This window comes from Lynx rufus, unplaced genomic scaffold (assembly GCF_022079265.1).
Source record: "Lynx rufus isolate CCGP_SWC_20201006 ecotype Redwood Valley unplaced genomic scaffold, mLynRuf1.p SCAF_1, whole genome shotgun sequence".
Taxonomy (NCBI): Eukaryota; Metazoa; Chordata; class Mammalia; order Carnivora; family Felidae; genus Lynx; species Lynx rufus.
The window spans coordinates 202,799,908-202,817,955 of record NW_025814823.1 but is presented as its reverse complement, the minus strand read 5'-3'; the positions used below and the strand labels follow the sequence as shown (position 1 = coordinate 202,817,955).

The 18,048-nt window shown below is 35.5% G+C and overlaps 1 protein-coding gene across 1 annotated transcript in view; it reads right to left on the bottom strand.

Annotated features, from left to right (window-relative positions):
* HCN1 (hyperpolarization activated cyclic nucleotide gated potassium channel 1) overlaps positions 1-18,048 on the bottom strand; it is a 386,678-nt gene that overhangs the window by 330,422 nt on the left and 38,208 nt on the right. Inside the window, exon 2 of the mRNA XM_047073732.1 lies at positions 6,622-7,045. Coding sequence (XP_046929688.1) covers positions 6,622-7,045 — 424 coding nt within the window. The remainder of the gene's footprint in view (positions 1-6,621; positions 7,046-18,048) is intronic.

The following is an 18,048-nucleotide window of genomic DNA, read 5'->3' as shown; positions in this document are numbered from 1 at the left end:
CAGGTGTGCTGTAGGGCACTAACAAAGAGCGTTCATAAAATCACGTATCTCACCTCTCACACACACAGACATATACCCACGCATACTTTGTTAATTCTACTTAACTATCTTGGTCTCACAACATTTCATACCCAAATAGAGCTTTTCACATTGTACTTTAGAACTCCAGGGTATCTGTTAAAATATCATCTTAGAAAATACACAGTATAATAATTGAAAACAATTCTCTCAGAATAAAAATAATTCCTTAGAGAAAGAACATAAACTCTTTGTTTAACCTGAGGAGAAAGTATAGGGAAAGAGAAATTATTTTTGCATATATGAATAGCCATAGTCATCTATTTTACCTAGACATAAACAGCCAAGAATTAGGTGATTTTAAGAGAGTGTAAGTGAACAGTTGCCAAAGAAGACAATTTTGTTTTTTTTAGAATATAGAACCCTGAGGTAACACAACCAGTAGAGGACACCTAGTGGTCTTTAGCAGAATCAATATTTGCCTGCAGAAAGTATTAAGCAACTCACCACACACAGGTAATAATGTCAATGTCAGCAAATGTGTTAATGTGAAAAAGATGGCATCATGAATCTTATGAATGTGTGTGTGTGTATACACACATACATACATGCATTTCATTTTGTTTGAACTTCACAACTTTCCATCAAGTTTATAGGCATGAATCACTCACTGTAAGGGCTTCTCCCTAGATTAAATAGAAAATGAAAGGCACACAATCTGAATGAAGTCCTACATATACTAATTTCCAGTATAGTGTTCATTTCACATCACCATGTTTCTGGTGATGCAAAATACAAATCTCAAATACAATTATATCAATAATATTAATATTAGTACATGTGCTATACATACTAATATAGCACATATATTTATACATAATTATATATATTATATATGATATAATATATATATTATATATGATAATATTCATTATATATAATATATGATATAATATATATTATATACGATAATATTCATTATATCAATTATAATTGACACTGAAATTACAAAACATTAAAAAAGACTTCATATAAGATCATCTCATATTTTACTATTGCTACAAACATTTCAAGGGCAAGAGTACTTGTAAAAGTTAAATCTCCCTCTAGAAAACTAAATAGCACACTTGCTGTATAGATGTAGGCAAATGTGTGATACATTTGTTTCCTAACTGGTATTATTATGATTATTTTAATGTTTATTTATTTCTGAGACAGAGAGAGACAGAGCATGAGTGGGGGAGGGGCAGAGAGAGAGGCAGACACAGAATCAGAAGCAGGCTCCAGGCTCTGGGCTGTTGGCACAGAGCCCGATGTGAGGCTCGAACTCACAAACCGTGAGATCTTGACCTGAGCCGAAGTAGGTCACTCAACCTACTGAGCCACCCAGGTGCCCCTCCTAACTGGTATTATTAAGTCCATCCTCAGTGGTCTCTAATCCCCTTCATTCTGCAGCACTCTAAAATGCAGCCCCTCTACCTAAATGCCTCAATGACACCTTATTAGGTCCATCATTAGCACAAATTCATGTCTATAGCTCCAAACTCACTCCCTTTACAACCTAGATTCTGGAGATATGGAACTGCTGTCTGAGCCAGGCTGCCTGTCCCTCAGATCTCACTGGAATGCCCTTCCCTTTCCCGTTCAGTCAGCTTGGGAATTCAGACTCCAGCTTTGAAACTCAGTTCAGATAACTGTGAGCCTCTCTTCTTGTGCAAAAAAAAAAAAAAAAAAAAAAAAAAAAACCCTCTGTTGTTCACTCCCTCCTTTATTCTGCCACTTACCACACCATCTGTGATTATTTGCTCACATGTCTGTTTTTCCTACAAAGCTGGAAAGCTGGGATCTGCTTTGAATTCTCTCATGCAGCATCTGCACATAGGAGCTACTCAGTAATTGCTTGGGAGTAAAAAATGAATATTCCCTTGCAATTATTTAATGGATTTAGAACATGGAGGACTGCCATGTATTTAGGGGACAGACATGCTCTGATAACCTTTCAGAACTCTGTACCAGTGTACAAGGAGAGTCAAAGGCAAAGTTGACAAGGACTGTTCCCTATAGACGCCTATACCCAGCAAAAGAAAAGGAAAATGCATATAAATAAGCATTAGCAAGGAAGCTATCTGCATGAACAAATGCAAGAAGGGCCAGTAAAACAACCCAAATTAAAGGCACTGGCCATTACAGCCCAGTCCCTCCAGGTCGAATATTTTCTGGAGATGAGTTTCAGCCTAGTTTTTAAAGGAATGATAGAAAACAAAGAAAAAAGCTTTCCACATCTGAGGTGTGGCACACGCAAAACTGCAGAAGCAGAAAGAACCATTCTCTGCAAGCACTGTAAAACTAAAACACAAACAGGAGAGAGTTGTTGGGTACAAATGTGAAGTGACAGTGGTGAGATGGGGGAACAGTTTGCTGGAGAGCCTTGAAGGCACAGCAAAGAAACACAGATTTGATGTGATAGGCAATAGAGTCTCTCTTACTTTTAGTTGGGGGGTAAGTGTAGGAAAATACTGGTGTTTGCTTACAGCAAATCTTAGAATTCGATGTGTTTTCTTAAAAAATGAAAGTAGTTAGAGTATGTATTGTGTAATTATAGATAGGCAATTTATAGCAAGAGTTAGTTTCTAATCTAAACCAATTAGAATGCTAAAATTAACCAAAGACAGAAACCACAGTCTGCATCAGCTCCCTGTGGAATAAATTTCCTTATTAATGCTCTGTTGTTAAACACACTTTGTATATAAACCTACCTCTAAGCTAACATAAAAATCTAATATTGATTGCAAGAAGAGCATCTCAATGTTCCGTAGACATTATTCATCTGAAATTGCTACAGACATATATGAAGATCAGAACCATAAGCCCTCTTCCAGCCTAAAATGGATTTATTTAATTATGGCATGTCTCAAATCTACACAAGGAAGATTGAGGGGACAGGAGATAAGGAATACAGAATAAAATATTATACATCTGTATTCCAAAGCCATACTTATTACACAAGCGTCATGCATTTCCAACACTTTTTTTACATTGTGCATGAAGATTTTACACTTTATGTGACATACGATCCTACAAAAAAGATAACCATTACAGAGAATATGTCTCTTTTCAATTACTATTTCCTAAATCTCAAATAATATCAAGGGTTATCCCTCTTTGATAAAGTGACTGACATCAGCAAATGAAGGATTTCAGGATCCTAGAACACTTCACCTTTGCTAACTGAATAATCTCCTGTTCCTAACCTCTTAATCTACCTTTTATCTCTTCAGGGTTTGGGATGGTCCTAAATTGCTACTAATGCGCCATTTTATTTGGTGGGGGAGGGGGATTTCCTCACTTTGTTTCTTTTAGGTCACAGAAAATGGGCTTCTTCTGTGATGTGTTACAAAATAACACCCAGGCTTGAGTCCCTCTTTACTGGAAATATAACATGAACAACAACATGATGAATTAAGGGGATGATTTTTTTTTCAATCAAAATACAAGAGTGGGAAAGATGCACCTAGGTTTTCTGGAGATCACAGGAAAAGGAATGTTCTGGCCTGATTTATCTAAATTGCTACAGATTTTCATGTCACCTAGCATATGTAAAGTTTCAGTATAGGATCAGAGAGCTCTCTACTTTTGCATCCTAAAGCCATTGATCTAATTGCCTTGTGAAAACAACTTCCCTCCTGACTCCTTAACACCAAGTATTTCAGAAATTAGTTGGCCAAATCACCCCTTTCCTTCTACATTAGCCACTACATTCAACTTTAGTAATGACAGTAACATAAGGGCTAAATTTTAAAGTTTCTGTATTTCATTCACAATATTTCTCTAATTTATTTGGCTTTGGCACTTCTTGTTGTTTTTCAGTTGAACTAATTCAGACCGAAAAAAAAAAAATGCATCATTGAAGATGGAAGCAGTTTCCTATAGAAGGCAGCCACTTTCCTTGGGAATGATTCATTTAGAACAGTGGCAGCTTCCAGACTTCACACATTACTTCCCCAAATTTGCTGAATTTAGCATTAGCCAGCTTGGTACTAAAACACTCAGAACTCAAAGACATGTGGGTGAACTCACATCTTCCTCTGCAGTCTTATGCCAAATGCTCACAGAGCAAATTCTTCGGATTTATTTGTTGTATGTTCTACATGTAAACACATCCCAGTGGCATTTATAAAAATCAGGTAAAGATCCGCCACTTTGGAACCATTCAAGTTTCTCTCTGCTTTTGGTTTGAATCATGTAGGTGATGAAATAATTTGTATCAAATTCTGGATTAATTATTCCTGTTTCTTCCCTGTTTAACAGTATTACTAGCAGACATTAAATATCACTGATATATGTGATTCTCCACATACATCATATAATCAGGAAAACATCCTTCACTTAAATGAGTTTATGGTTCATTTTATCATCAAGATCATTTATTTATAAGAAAGATCTTGCCAACTCACAACTCTAGGCTCAATGTGTTTGGCTACCAAATTTCTGTAAGTGCATATTAAATTGCATTTTATAGTAATGATGGCAGAAAGCCGATGACCCTGAACTATATCATGGCATCTTTAAAACACCATCATGTTACACAGATCTAGGTGCCTGTCACCACTGCCAGGAATCAGAGGGCAACAGTATAAGGAGTGTCCTCTTCTATGACTGCGTGGCCTGCCATTTTATCTGATAGGACACCATCTGTTTATCCTGCTACCACTCCCTAGGGTAATTGGGTTAAAACTACAAGACACTGCAAATAGTCACATTGCCCACTGTATTTTTAATTGCCTGGCTATTTATAGCAATGACTTTTCTTCTTACAGGATATTCATAAAAAAAAACAAAACAAAACACGCTTGTGACCATGTTTTAAGAGGTAAATGCTCAACTCTAATGTTGCACAGACACAATCTTTGTTAAGAAAAGTTTCCTACAATTTCTTATTCAATCTATACAACAGTGGAATATTAAGGTATTTATCATTGAAAGAATGCATGTAATAGTAAGAAACTACACAGTTTTGTTATATAATGTTATAAAATGTTAAAAGCATTTGCCCTGGGGTCAGATTAGAAGGTTAGAATCCCAGCTCCAGCTTTTACCAACTCCGGTTTTCTGGGCAAGCTACCAAAATTAGGAAAGGGAACTAATCCATGTAAAGAATACAATATATCATTTGACATATAATAAGCCCTCAATAAATATTAACTATTATTATCAATAATCATCTTGATTTGATATTAATCTCAAACTGGTATAACAGATTTTAAGAACCAAACATTTATTACATTTTAGATGGAATGTGCTATATAGAGACACATTACAAGATGAATCCAATTTCTCAAACGTGCTTCTTTTGATTTTGAATATAATCCATATCCATATTTTAAGAATGACCCATTTTTATGCCTTTCAGCAGTGTCTTACACAGTGTTTTATTATTGCATGTCATTTTCTGAAATCCTGTGAACCAAAATGTCATTGACAGGCACACACAAAACACAGCTACTGTCTCACAGAAAGCAGAGCGAATGTTCACAGAATTTCTATTCTATGACTGGTTTAAACCTAAATTCCAAAACATAATTCTTCCCAAACATGTTAAAAAGCAGTTTGGTAGTGAGTAAAGCAATAAGTAATCTATTGCCAGTATACTGTTGTCATTAGTACTAGTTTAGAGACTCCGGGCGTTTTTGACCCTCATTTTTATGCAAACAGTAAAATTCAGGTTATAATTAATGTAAAAAAGCAGACTTAGAAGGAAAATAAAGTCAAAAAGGTTATTATGCATACTCTGGAATTAGGGACATAAACTCCTTTGCTCAGTGATGGCACATTTAACTCAGATCCTTGGAAACTCCAGTTGGCTGAGCCCTTTCAGGACCCACCCACTGCCTAAGAACAACAGATGCCCTCTTCAGCAAAACATTGGCCAGATTCACTGTATTTATGCACTGTACTATTTGTGTTTTCTATGTAATAATTTCTCCCCAGGGTATCCTGTTTTTCAGTATTTTGAAACGAATTAATAGGGCAAAACTATAATAATTAATTACAGGCAAAGCATAACACTGAGCAAATTATTATGCTGAAATTAGTCTCTATATATACAACTTGGAAATACTTTTTCAAAGTTTTTTCTTCAAACACAAATTCTCTGAAATTTCAGTGTTAGATGAAATATAAACCAGATTATCTCACAGAACTAATGATGCAAACTAGATTAGCAATCAGTCCCTACACATCTTTGTTCAAAGATGGTACTTGATGTATTCATATTAAATAAAAAGAAACTTCCCATGGTAGAGAAGGGACTGCATTGGTTAGGATAAACATTTGTTGATTAGAGGGGATTTGTTTTTAAAGAGACTTAATTGGCATAAAACAAATGTTTTATAATCACTATTTTTTTCAGTTGATTCAAATCCAGTATTTGACCATATCTTTTGAAGATACAAATACATCACTTATGCACCAAAAAGAATAAGTAGAATTTTTCTTCTTGAATCTCATAAAACTTATTACACATTGTACAGGTGTTCATCTTAAAAGTGATAGTTAACAATCTCATGATATAGTGGCTTGAAAAAAGTAAAAGATGTGTCTTACCTCTTCCCACTGATGTATGTATCTAATTAACCTTGAAAGTCGCAACAAACGCAAGAGACTGAGAATTTTTGTAAACCTCACAATGCGAAGTGCCCTGGCTGTCTTGTAAACTTCTGAATCCATTCCTTTTTCTACAATGAGAAAGATATAATCCACTGGGATTGATGAGATGAAGTCAACCACAAACCAGCTTTTTAAATAATTCATCTTGATCACTTTAGGGTCCAGGATGATTTCAGAACTGTCTTCATTGACAGTGCCAGTCCTAAAATTCATTATCAGGTCCAAAAGGAAAACTGTATCTGATGCCACATTGAAAATAATCCATGGTGTTGTTGTTTGTTCTGTAAAGAATGTGATTCCAACTGGTATGATGACCAGATTTCCAACCATCATTATAAGCATTATTAAATCCCAATAAAACCTACAACAAATAAAAAAATCAGATTTTAATAGACAATAACCATTCTTTGCCCCATCATAAAGAAATTTAATGACTTATGGTTAAATAAATGAGTACAAGAATGAAGTGTTTGTTCTGTAAATATGGTAACTCCTTCAATGATTACAAATTAAAATCTAATTAATATATTCCTAAAGCAATGCATTGTTTATAGAATTCTAAAAATTATTTGATATAAAGTATTACAGAAATAAATTCAAGAACACTCAATCCTCCATTTACCTGATAAAAGAACAAAGACAACCTCCCCTATATTTAACAAGTAATATGCATGGAAATAAGGGAGAAGCATAAAACAAGAAGATCTACCTTAAAAAAATCATTTCAGGGAAGACTCTTTAGAGATGCTTTGAAGTACTTTACATGTCAAATTACCAATCAATCAAACACTAAGATACTAAAAATACTGGTAATATAAATTATATCTTAGGAGTACAGATTAGGTCAACCATAAACTTTAGGCTAGCCCATGGCTTCATAGTACTCCAAATATTTACGCTTCCTTCTTTTTTAGTTTGAAATGAGAAAAACCAATTTTGTTCTGAGGTTAAAAATAATTGAACAGACTACTCTAGGTTTTAAAAAAAAATTTTATGTTTTATTTATGTTTGAGAGTAAGAGAGACAGAGCATGCGTGGGAGGAGGGGCAAAGAGAGAGGGAGACACAGAATCTGAAACAGGCTCCAGGCTCTGAGCTGTCAGCAAAGACCCCGACACAGGGTTCAAACTCACAGACCGTGAGATCATGACCTGAGCTGAAGTCAGACACTTAACCGACTCAACTACCCAGGTGCCCCGAGACTACTCTAGATTTTAAACTAGAATCTACTTAAAACTTGCACTTTTACCACTGTTTCGTTGAACAAATACTTTAAATACATTCCCTCTATTTTTCTAACTATTTCTTCCTTAAAATTTCTGATTTAATTTTCAACATGTTTATGATTACTAGCTGCCTTTTGAAACATTCTCATCTCACCTTATATTAAAATTGGAACAAAACCAGGAACTTTATTCCAGGTTAACACAGTGTAATTGAATTCATTGAAGATGATTGTAATGTTATTTTCATGAGGGTTATTTAAAGTCTATTGACCCTGTAGTGAACAGACTGCATATTTGTTACAAGTCTATACATATAAACATGAAGAAGCAGATCGACTAGCACAACCCTATCATCATGAAATAGTCTCCAGAAATATGAGTTACGTCATCCTGGTCATAGGTATCCTCTGCTGGCAGTTTTGTTGTGTAAATGATGTAAATTTCTATGACAGAAATTTCTGTTAACCAAGATACCTTTATTTTACATTACTTCTCCTTCTTAGACTACTTGGGTTACATTTTGGCAAGATATACAACTGCATATACCTTTCATAGTTACTATCATCCCGACTCTTGGGATAAAAGTAGTAGTACAAGAAAGAACTGTAATAGGTCTTCTCTCCCCTTGTCCCTACCCCCAGGATTATGTAAAAGTAAATGCTTGTCGATTTGAAGATTTCATCAGTCTTGTGTCAAAACTTATCCTCGCATTTATAGACAAGTATACGTATACCCACACCAATCATACATCATGCACTGTCAATTTCAATGACATATTTTCTCTTTTTTTTTCTACTCTTTTAATGGAAATGCAAAATGTGCCACTGAATACACCAAGGACAGAGGAGAGATGTAGAGGAGATGCAATATTGTAATAGCTATTTCCCAAAAAAGTGACATCATTGAACTCTAAAATGAAACCGTGTGTACCCTGAGGATTTTCACTTTTCTGGACACTCTTATCAGTCCCATCTGTGAGCTTGTCTCTCTGCCCTCCCCATGAAGGCTGCTGGGTGTCACGCGTAGCTCTTTTATCTTCTCTTCTACACATGCTCTTTGAGCAATATCACACACTCATCCATGTCTTTATGATTAATTCATAACTGATGACTCCAAAGCTCCACCTCCAGTCCATTCCTGTCTTGTAAGCCTCCTAATCCTCATAATCAGCAGCCTATTAAGTCTATCCCCATGCATATCTCACACTCATGTCTTACAGCAGGCACATGCTCAATCTCATCTTCTCCTTGCATATGTATTTCTCACATGTCCCCTATGCCAGGGGATGGAACGACTCTATACCTTATTTGCAAGCCAGAAACCCCGGAGGAATCCTAGAAGACTCCTGGCCTTAAATCTGTTCAATCTCACACTTGATCAGTCACCAAGGCTGTTTGGTTCTTATATCTATGTATAAGTTGTATTCATCCATTTGCCCTTTACAATTCCCACTGCAACTATCTTCAACTAGAAATTCTCACCAGCTGTTTAATTTGGAGACAAGTTACTTAAATGCTCTCATCTTAAATCTTCTCATCTGTAAAATGAAGATTATTATAGAAACAGGGTTTTCTATACAGAGCAAATGAAATAATACATGCACATCATATATCCTAGCATATAACAAACTGTGGTACACAATGCCGGTGGCCTACTTTGTATTCATTTACCTTTCCTTACCAAAAGAAATCCAGTTTTGTGGGGAGCACCCAGAAGCCCACTGAAAGATACTCACTTTTACAGACATTCTTGCATTTCTCTCATTAAGACAGAAGATATTTTTAAAGAAAAACAACACATTCTATCCCTCTTACTCAATAGAAGAAATGAAGAGGATAAAGTGCCATCTAGTATTGTTACAGCAATAATTTTTATCACACCATAGCTTTTTATTAGTGGTACTTAATATGGTCTGAAGCCATCAGGAATCTCATTATCAATATAAAGCTCTATTAAACCTTATAATTTCCTTTTAAAGTATCACTGACTCTATTTTACAGACATAAACACAGATCTTGTTATAGACTTTGCATAATATAACACTTTCTTGAGTTAACATGGATTCATTCCTTATCTAGCCAAGGAAAATACAGTTGTCACCCACTCTAAAAGTATGATATAACTTCTGTTTTTTTAAGCAAAGAATATGCTTCTGAAAAGTGACCTCATGAGACTCTCTTGTCTACCTGCCCACAAGTTTCTTTTCTTGACTTTTTGCTCTGAAATATCTCTTGAATACTCAGGCTCAGTCTTTTCCTTAATTTTCGATTTCTGAGTCCTATACATCTTAGTATGGAATAATCTTTCCTATCAATTCCTCTTTCTGTTCCCATTGTCATCTACTTTGGGCAGAACTAGTGCTTGCTTAGAATAACTCCAGCCTCCTGTCTACGGAATCTGGTCAATTCTGCCCATCAGTCCTAGAGCGACTTATCTAACACATAACTTGCCAGGTCAAAAACCATCAATGACTCTCTTGGGGCGCCTGGGTGGCTCAGTTGGTTAAGTGTCCAACTTCAGCGCAGGTCATGATCTCACAGTTCGTGGGTTCGAGTCCTGCGTCAGGCTCTGTGCTGACAGCTCAGAGGCTGGAGCCTGCTTCGGATTCTGTGTCTCCCTTGCTCTCTGCCCCTCCCCTGCTCGTGCTCTGTCCCTCTCTCAAAAATAAATAAACATTAAAAAAAAAATCAACGACTCTCTTAAGTAAAAATAACTCAGCATGGTTTTCAAGGCATCTTCCTTCCCTCCCAGCCTTTTCTTTCACACTTTATGGCAAGAACTTCATGTCTTAAGCAAGAGAGTACATGCACTTCCCTTGGCATCATGCTCACCTAGGTACATGTACAATAGATAGTTTCTTCCATTCTATTAATTCCTTTTCCCATTAGCACTCTACATACCCTTCATGCCTTGTTCTGACACTGAATTTCTTACTTGTTTTTTTTAACCCCCAGAGCAACATATATATTCAGTATGCTTATTTTAGTTTTGCTTTTGTTACTAATTATTTGTTTTTATTTCCTCCATCACTACTGGGTTCAAGTTCTTTTTTTTTTTCTAATTTTATTAAGTTTTCAATTTAATTCCAGGATAGTTAACATACAATTTGTTTCGGATGTACCATATAGTGATTCAACAATTCTATACAGTGCTCATGGATACAAGTCCTCTGAAATTCAAAACTGTATTTTATCTTCTGTTTAACCTCTGCAGTGAATGTAGACAGTATATAGAATAACAAATGCTAAGAAGATAAATTAATTGAATTTTGACTGGAAACATACATTTCAGTAGGGATATTTAAAGTAATCCTTTTTATAAGACAAAAAGTAATTAATGTAGCAAATAATTTCTTGACTTATTATTTCTATAAATCTGGAGTTTTACTAATTGAGAATTTTTATAACATAGAAGACATTAAGGCAAATTAAAAAGGAAACAGAGATTAGTAATATATTATGAGGCTAGAAAGCCTGAAAACAAAGAAGTTTTGGATTTGATTCTTGGTTTGGTGTATTGTATTTGGTGTATTACTTCCATTCACCCTGCTTTATACAGACAACATTTATAAAAGCTCTTAGTTGGACTTTGAAGGCAGAGTAGGGTTCAAATACTAGTTCTACTAGCTCCATAGGTTTGGGCAGGGTATTTAACTGCCTTGAACTTCTTCTACTACTCTTGAGTTTCTCTGCAGGAAGACTGTAAGCATTGATGTATGCATAGTGTAGAGTACAGAACCTGTTATATAGAAAGTTTGTCTGAAAAACCAGCAGAGAGGGAACTCACTGGAAAACAAGTCTTGACCATTACAGTAGATTACCTAGGTAACCATTTTTACCTTGTACTGAAAGTAGACAAAATAGATAAAATAAAATAGTATTTCAATCATAATTAATGTATCACTAATAGCTGTAGGCTTAATTATCACTGAGAAATTATTTTTTGTGTTAAGAATCCATTTTCCCCATGAATTTTTAGAGGAGAAAAAGCAGCATTATAAGGATTGATCTGTGATATTAAACTTTAAAGAATTCAAAATTCAGTGATGCTTCTTTCTTTCTTTCTACCCACTTGTATTCCTCTAAAGCTTGTGGTAAATAAAGGCAACCCTACTTCCCTAACAAAAGTTTCTCATCATCCTTCAGGCTTCCCTTCCCCTTTATAATACCTGTAGTAGTTGAAATAATCCGATGTCGAATATTTCTAACTTAAGGCCTTAAAGAAAATTTTAAAACTACCGTATTTCATTACTCGACGTGCTTGTCTTTAAATTTGTCTAACTATTGAATGAAAGACTCTCTCCTCCCCCCCCCGCCGATGGAATAAAATATTTGTAACTAAGTGGAATGGAGGAAAGAACTTCTGGTTAAATCCTTGATAACAGATTTATATGTGGCTCCTCTTTCACCTACGGTTGAAGTCAAATTATGTAACAAACCTGTCCTATTTCTCACTTAAGACTCATTCCTAAGAATTACATTTTTAGATATGAACCATAACTTGGCCATGTTTCTAAACCAAATTATTTATCAATCTAAATAAATAAATGAATATCCAGCTGGATTTTATTAAACATATAGTCCTTGCAATTATTTTTCAAATTTTATTTAAAACTGATTCAATTTTTAAAAGTCCAATAGCCTGAGGATTAGATACATATCTTTTTTTTTTTTTTTTTTAACTGAGGTACAGTTGACATAAAATGTTACATGAGTTTTAGGTATACAACACAGTGCTTCAACAAGTCTATCTGCTGTTATGCGGTGTTCACCACAAGCCCAGCTACCATCTGGCCTCATAACATGCTGTTACAATACTACTGACTACACTCCCTACACTGCACCTTTTATCCCGGTGACTTACTCATTTCATAACTGGAAGCTTATAATTCCCACTCCCCTTCACCCATTTTTGGACACATATCTGTTGAAAAATGAAGTGCCTTATCATAAATACTGTCTTCTTATAGTACTATCAGTGGCAATTCACCCTGCCAAATCTCAGCAACCAATACCTGAACTTTGATCTGAGGGGTTCTCAGACATCCTTCATCACCTTACAAATCTCACTACTTACAGAATACTCATATTGGGGTTGATACTTTATAGGACATGTGCCTTTCCTAAGCTTTGCAAAGGAGTCTTTCTGGGGCGCCTGGGTGGCTCAGTCAGTTGAGCATCCAACTCTTGATTTTGGCTCTGGTCATGATCCCCGGATCATGGGATTGAGCCCTGCACTGGGCTCTATGCTGAGCATGGGCCCTGCTTAAGATTCTCTCTTTCCCTCTGCCCTTCTCCCCTGCTTGTTTGTATGTTCTCTCCCTCTCTCTCCCTCTCTCTCTCTCTGTCTCTCAAATAAAAATAAAATATATAAAAAAAAGAAGTTTTCTTAATCAAGCCTGTTATTTGCTCTAATGCCTTGATATCCTGCAAGGCCACATTATTGCCTATGGGCAGTGTGGAGTGAAGATACACAGAAAAACACAGAAAACACAGACAATTCAAATACAGGCTATTTGAAGCAAAAATATACTAGCTTTCTTAACACAGTAAAACATTCCTGAGATCCTAACTGTGGAAAAAATTAACCTAACATATGGACAAAACTAAGTTAAACCATATTTGAAGACATTTAGATGTTTTCAAGTAAACATAGCAATTTACCCAATGAGAATATGAGATGGGTAGAAGGTGCAATATGTTTTAGCTAATCTTATTTATTAAAATGAGCTAATGGAATGGGAATTTAATCCCTACCAAAGTAGTAAGATCTGTACCAATCCAGGAAAAGTAAACAGGTTTTCTACCTCCCCCTTCTGCAACTGCATTTTTTCATTGTGTGTTAATCTTCTAACTGCCAACATTAATGGCCTTGTATTGGTACATTTACTCTTGCATTTTACAGTGTTGTTTACTCCTCCTACCTGAAACTCTCTCAAACCTTTAGTTTCTAAGATTCTGCATTTTCGTAGTTTCTCACTTGTATTTATAAATTAGCAGAAGTTTATTTTCCTCAACCTTTATCTGACTCCTCTTCTTCCTCTATTAAAGTAGGCAGTCTATGTGATCATCTCACCCAGCTTTTCAACCCTCCATTTACTCCCTCCTTTGGTCACATCAACCCCCAAATGCTAATACGTGAACATAATATGTCAACGTAACTAATATGTTAAATAAGTGGTTCTCAAATCCATCACTGGCCTTAACTTCTGAGATGGAGTTATGGATTTCTAACTATATTCATGATAGTTAGTCCGAATGGAACAGCCGTCTCAACAGGGTGAAATCTACACCAATTAACCTTGTGGCCCCAAAATAATTCCCCTGATATTTTTATTTCTGTTTATTATAGCATAGCTACCACTGCTGCTGCTGCTTCTGCTAATGCTTCTTCTCCTCCTTCTTCTTCCATCCCCCACCCTCCTCTCTTCTTCCTTTCGGTCACCCACGAGGCATAAAACTTAAAAATTATCCCTGACTCCTCTGTCAGCCAGCTCTGGCATTTGATCATTTGCCCAGTCTTACATCCTTCTAATACAATAGTTTTCATATGCAGCTTTTCTCTTTGTTCCATTGCCAACATTTTATATGAAGTTATTATATCATTATTCTGCTTACTAATTTTCCTGTTTCTACCTGCCCTAGTAAATTACTTTCTATTTATATCCAGACTTCCCTATTGCATGCAAAATGAAATGTAATCATCCAGAATCTTCTAGTGTATCCCAAATCTATATCTTGAAACTTATCTTTTTTTGTACATATATGGTCCTCAGCTAAATTTAAGAAGACTATTTTCCAGATTCTTTGTTTTTGCCACTGCCTAACAAATGTCTGGGATTTCCTCTTCCTAAAATCCAAATTCAACCTCCACATTTAGTCTTATTACTGCAATGGTCAACCTAAATTTAATGCCACTACTCTCTTTTATCCAATCCCAGCCCTGGTGGGGTTCATCTCCTCCCTGCCTCTAACTCCTACCTCAATTTTTCTATGTGATTTCCAGCATTTGAGAGCTCCTACAAATGAACAGTGAATATCTTACCAAAATATGGTACCAATAATAATTTGGCAAAGACCATTTAATAAGCGATGTCTGAAAATACCGCTCTTGAACTTATTCCTAGCCAAACTATAGGCCAATCTTCTTTACACTTAAATTGCCTAGCAAACAGTAGATATACTTCCAACTTCCCAATGATCAAACCCAAATTAATCACATTTATGTTAAGAAGGGGTTGTTACACCATTATAAGATTTTAATTAAAAGACATGATCATTTGTTCCTTTAAATGGTTTGGAAATTAAACAGGTATAAACTTTTTTTTTTATTTTATCCTTGAGTGGTAGAATTATGACGCATATTTTCCAACTTTTCTAATTTTCTTGTTTTAGACAACGGAAAGAAAGATATCATTCAAGGGTATTTTCATTATGGCATTCAAATTTACTTTAAAGGAAGGCCACAATTTTCATTCCACTGAATCAAAACACCTGTTTACTCCCAATTGTCATGCATGAAATATATATCTGCAAGTCTATATGGCTTTAATCAAAAGGTACAGAATGGAAAAGAACTCCTTAAAGATTAAGTAGTTTTATGCTGCAGTTTTCTATCTTTATGATGACATATAGATTTTCCATAAACATCAAAATCATTAACTTATAAAAGATGAGTACAAAATATATAAAATAGCTCCTAGTGCTTAATTTTAGAGTTCTTTAAAAACAGTCTAATCTAAAACTACTCCTTAGTTTTTTAGCCTTATTTAATTTACCGTAAGTGATTTTTTAAAATTGTATTCTCCACTGTGACTCTCAGCATTTCATTCCTTTAAGGAAAGCAAAAATATTGTGAGTGGTCATGTCAAACAAAATGTGTGCTAGCACCATTCACTCTAGTGTAAAACTCATTAAGTTGACATCCACTTTTTTTAACTATTTCCAAGGATGGACTAAAAGAAACTCCATATTAACTAACCTTACCACTAGATAGTCCCATGACACAGACATTGAGGACACCTTTATTTTAAAGCTCAATTAAATGACCATTAGTTCCTAAGGGCTTTATATTTGCTGATATACTTTGGTCCAATCACTGCGAAATTTTGCAGAGAAGGAAGATGACTGACTTCTTCCCCGTCTGAATACATAGCTAATTTAAAGGTTTATTCAAGTTGGAGGTTTTAATTTCAGAATAATTCTTCCCTCATTCGTGCCACAATCTTCCCACCACACTGCTTGTTCTCGAATTGTCCGGTTTATCTTTCTCGTCACTGATAATTTAGGTCACTTCCCCTGTGTTTGTTACTCTGCAAATCTCAAAAAACCCTTATCCTCTTTGTTCATTCCTAAGCCGCCAAAGCCACACAGATCCTTTGTATTACTGCTGCAGCTTGAAGGTGTGATGGAAGGTTCAAAATCAGTATCAAAGTACATTATTGTGTCCTCAAGTCTGAAAAATGCTTACATCTTATGGAAGTTTTTGAATGTGTTCAAGATCCTGATTTCTGCATATAATTCACCTCACTGAATACTTAAAAAGAAAGCAACATAAGGGCAATAAAGTATAGGTAAGATTTATTTCTTTTTACTTTTTTTAAGTTTATCTATTTTGAGAGAGAGAGAGAGAGAGCGAGAGAGCGAGCAAGCACAAGTTGGGGAGGGGCAGAGAGAAGGAGAGAGAATCCCAAGCAGGCATCAGTGCACAGCCCAACCTGGGGCTCGAACCCATGCACTGTGAGATCATGACCTAAACCGAAATCAAGAGTCGGATGCTTAACCCACTGAGCCACCCAGGCGCCCAACATTTATTTTATAATAGGCGCTTTGTAAACACTGTCTCATTTGATACTCAAAATAAAAAGTTGGCAGCATTATCTAAATTTAAGAGGAAACTGAAACCCAACCAACTAAGGTCTATTCTTAAATTCTTGTAGGCAGGAAATGAGTAAAATTGCTTTTGAACCTATGACCAACTTTCATCCTTATATACCTTCCACCATATTTGATGCTTGAATAAATGATTCAAGAATATAAGAGTAATATTAAACAAGCACAAAACTTTCCCACACTTTGTAGCATAGTAGGGCAGCACAACCAGACTTGCACCTGTCCTTGTCAGTTACCTATCTGAAATGAAAACAAAAAAATCTGCCTTGGCCTGCAAAGATATCTCACTAGTGTATAAACCAAAATCAATTCACATGCTCTAAAGGCAAAAAGCATTTGGAAAACAAAAGTCAAATTTAGTACCAAATATTTTCTTCAGGTGGTTACATTATAACAATCCCAACAAATATGTACTGGCTACCCTCTGCACAGTAGATATTGTTCTTAGCACTCTGAGAAGGCAAACACATATTATGTACAAACTCAAGAACTTCCAACTTAATAGGAAAATGAAAACTTGTACTTAAATAAGACTAGGACAAAGTTTAGGACACGTTCATAAATAGTACACGGTAAGCACTCTGGGTTTCCAAAAGAGAAAAACAATTGGTCATCCATTTTAAAAAGTACTACTATTAAAGAAATTTACAGAAAGCATTTGCTGAGGAGGTCCTGAGGTTGCATTTTATTACAGCACAAACATTAATTTATCAACAAATATGTTCTGCTTCCTAGGCTTGTCATTGAGCACCAAAGAGAATTAGACATAGCCCCAGTCCTCAAGAAAAGAAGGTCTAGGAAAGATAAACAACAATATTTTCTAAAATATTACAAGTTCTATGATAGACATAAAAAGAGCAATCCTAGGATGGGCAGACCAAGGGGAATGATCAACTCTTCCTTGGGGGAAGGACAGAAGAACTGGGCAGGATTTCAAAATCAGTAATTGATACTTACACAACTACAAAATCTTGTATTGGTGTGCACCTGCCACACATATTCACTGAGTATTAAAAACAATCCTAATTTCTAGGTTACCACTAGGAATACCAAGAGAAACAGACACAATGTAGAGTTAAAGGGACTGAATGCCATGAAATCTATAAGGTTTGGTGGTGCATTTACGTTTTAGTTAATGCTTTAGCTGTTCCATTATAAAACAAATCCAAGGCTACATCGAGTATTTTCTCGTCATATATTTCAAAACCTTGTTTTCCCAATTAAAATGAAGGATCATGATCAAGCACA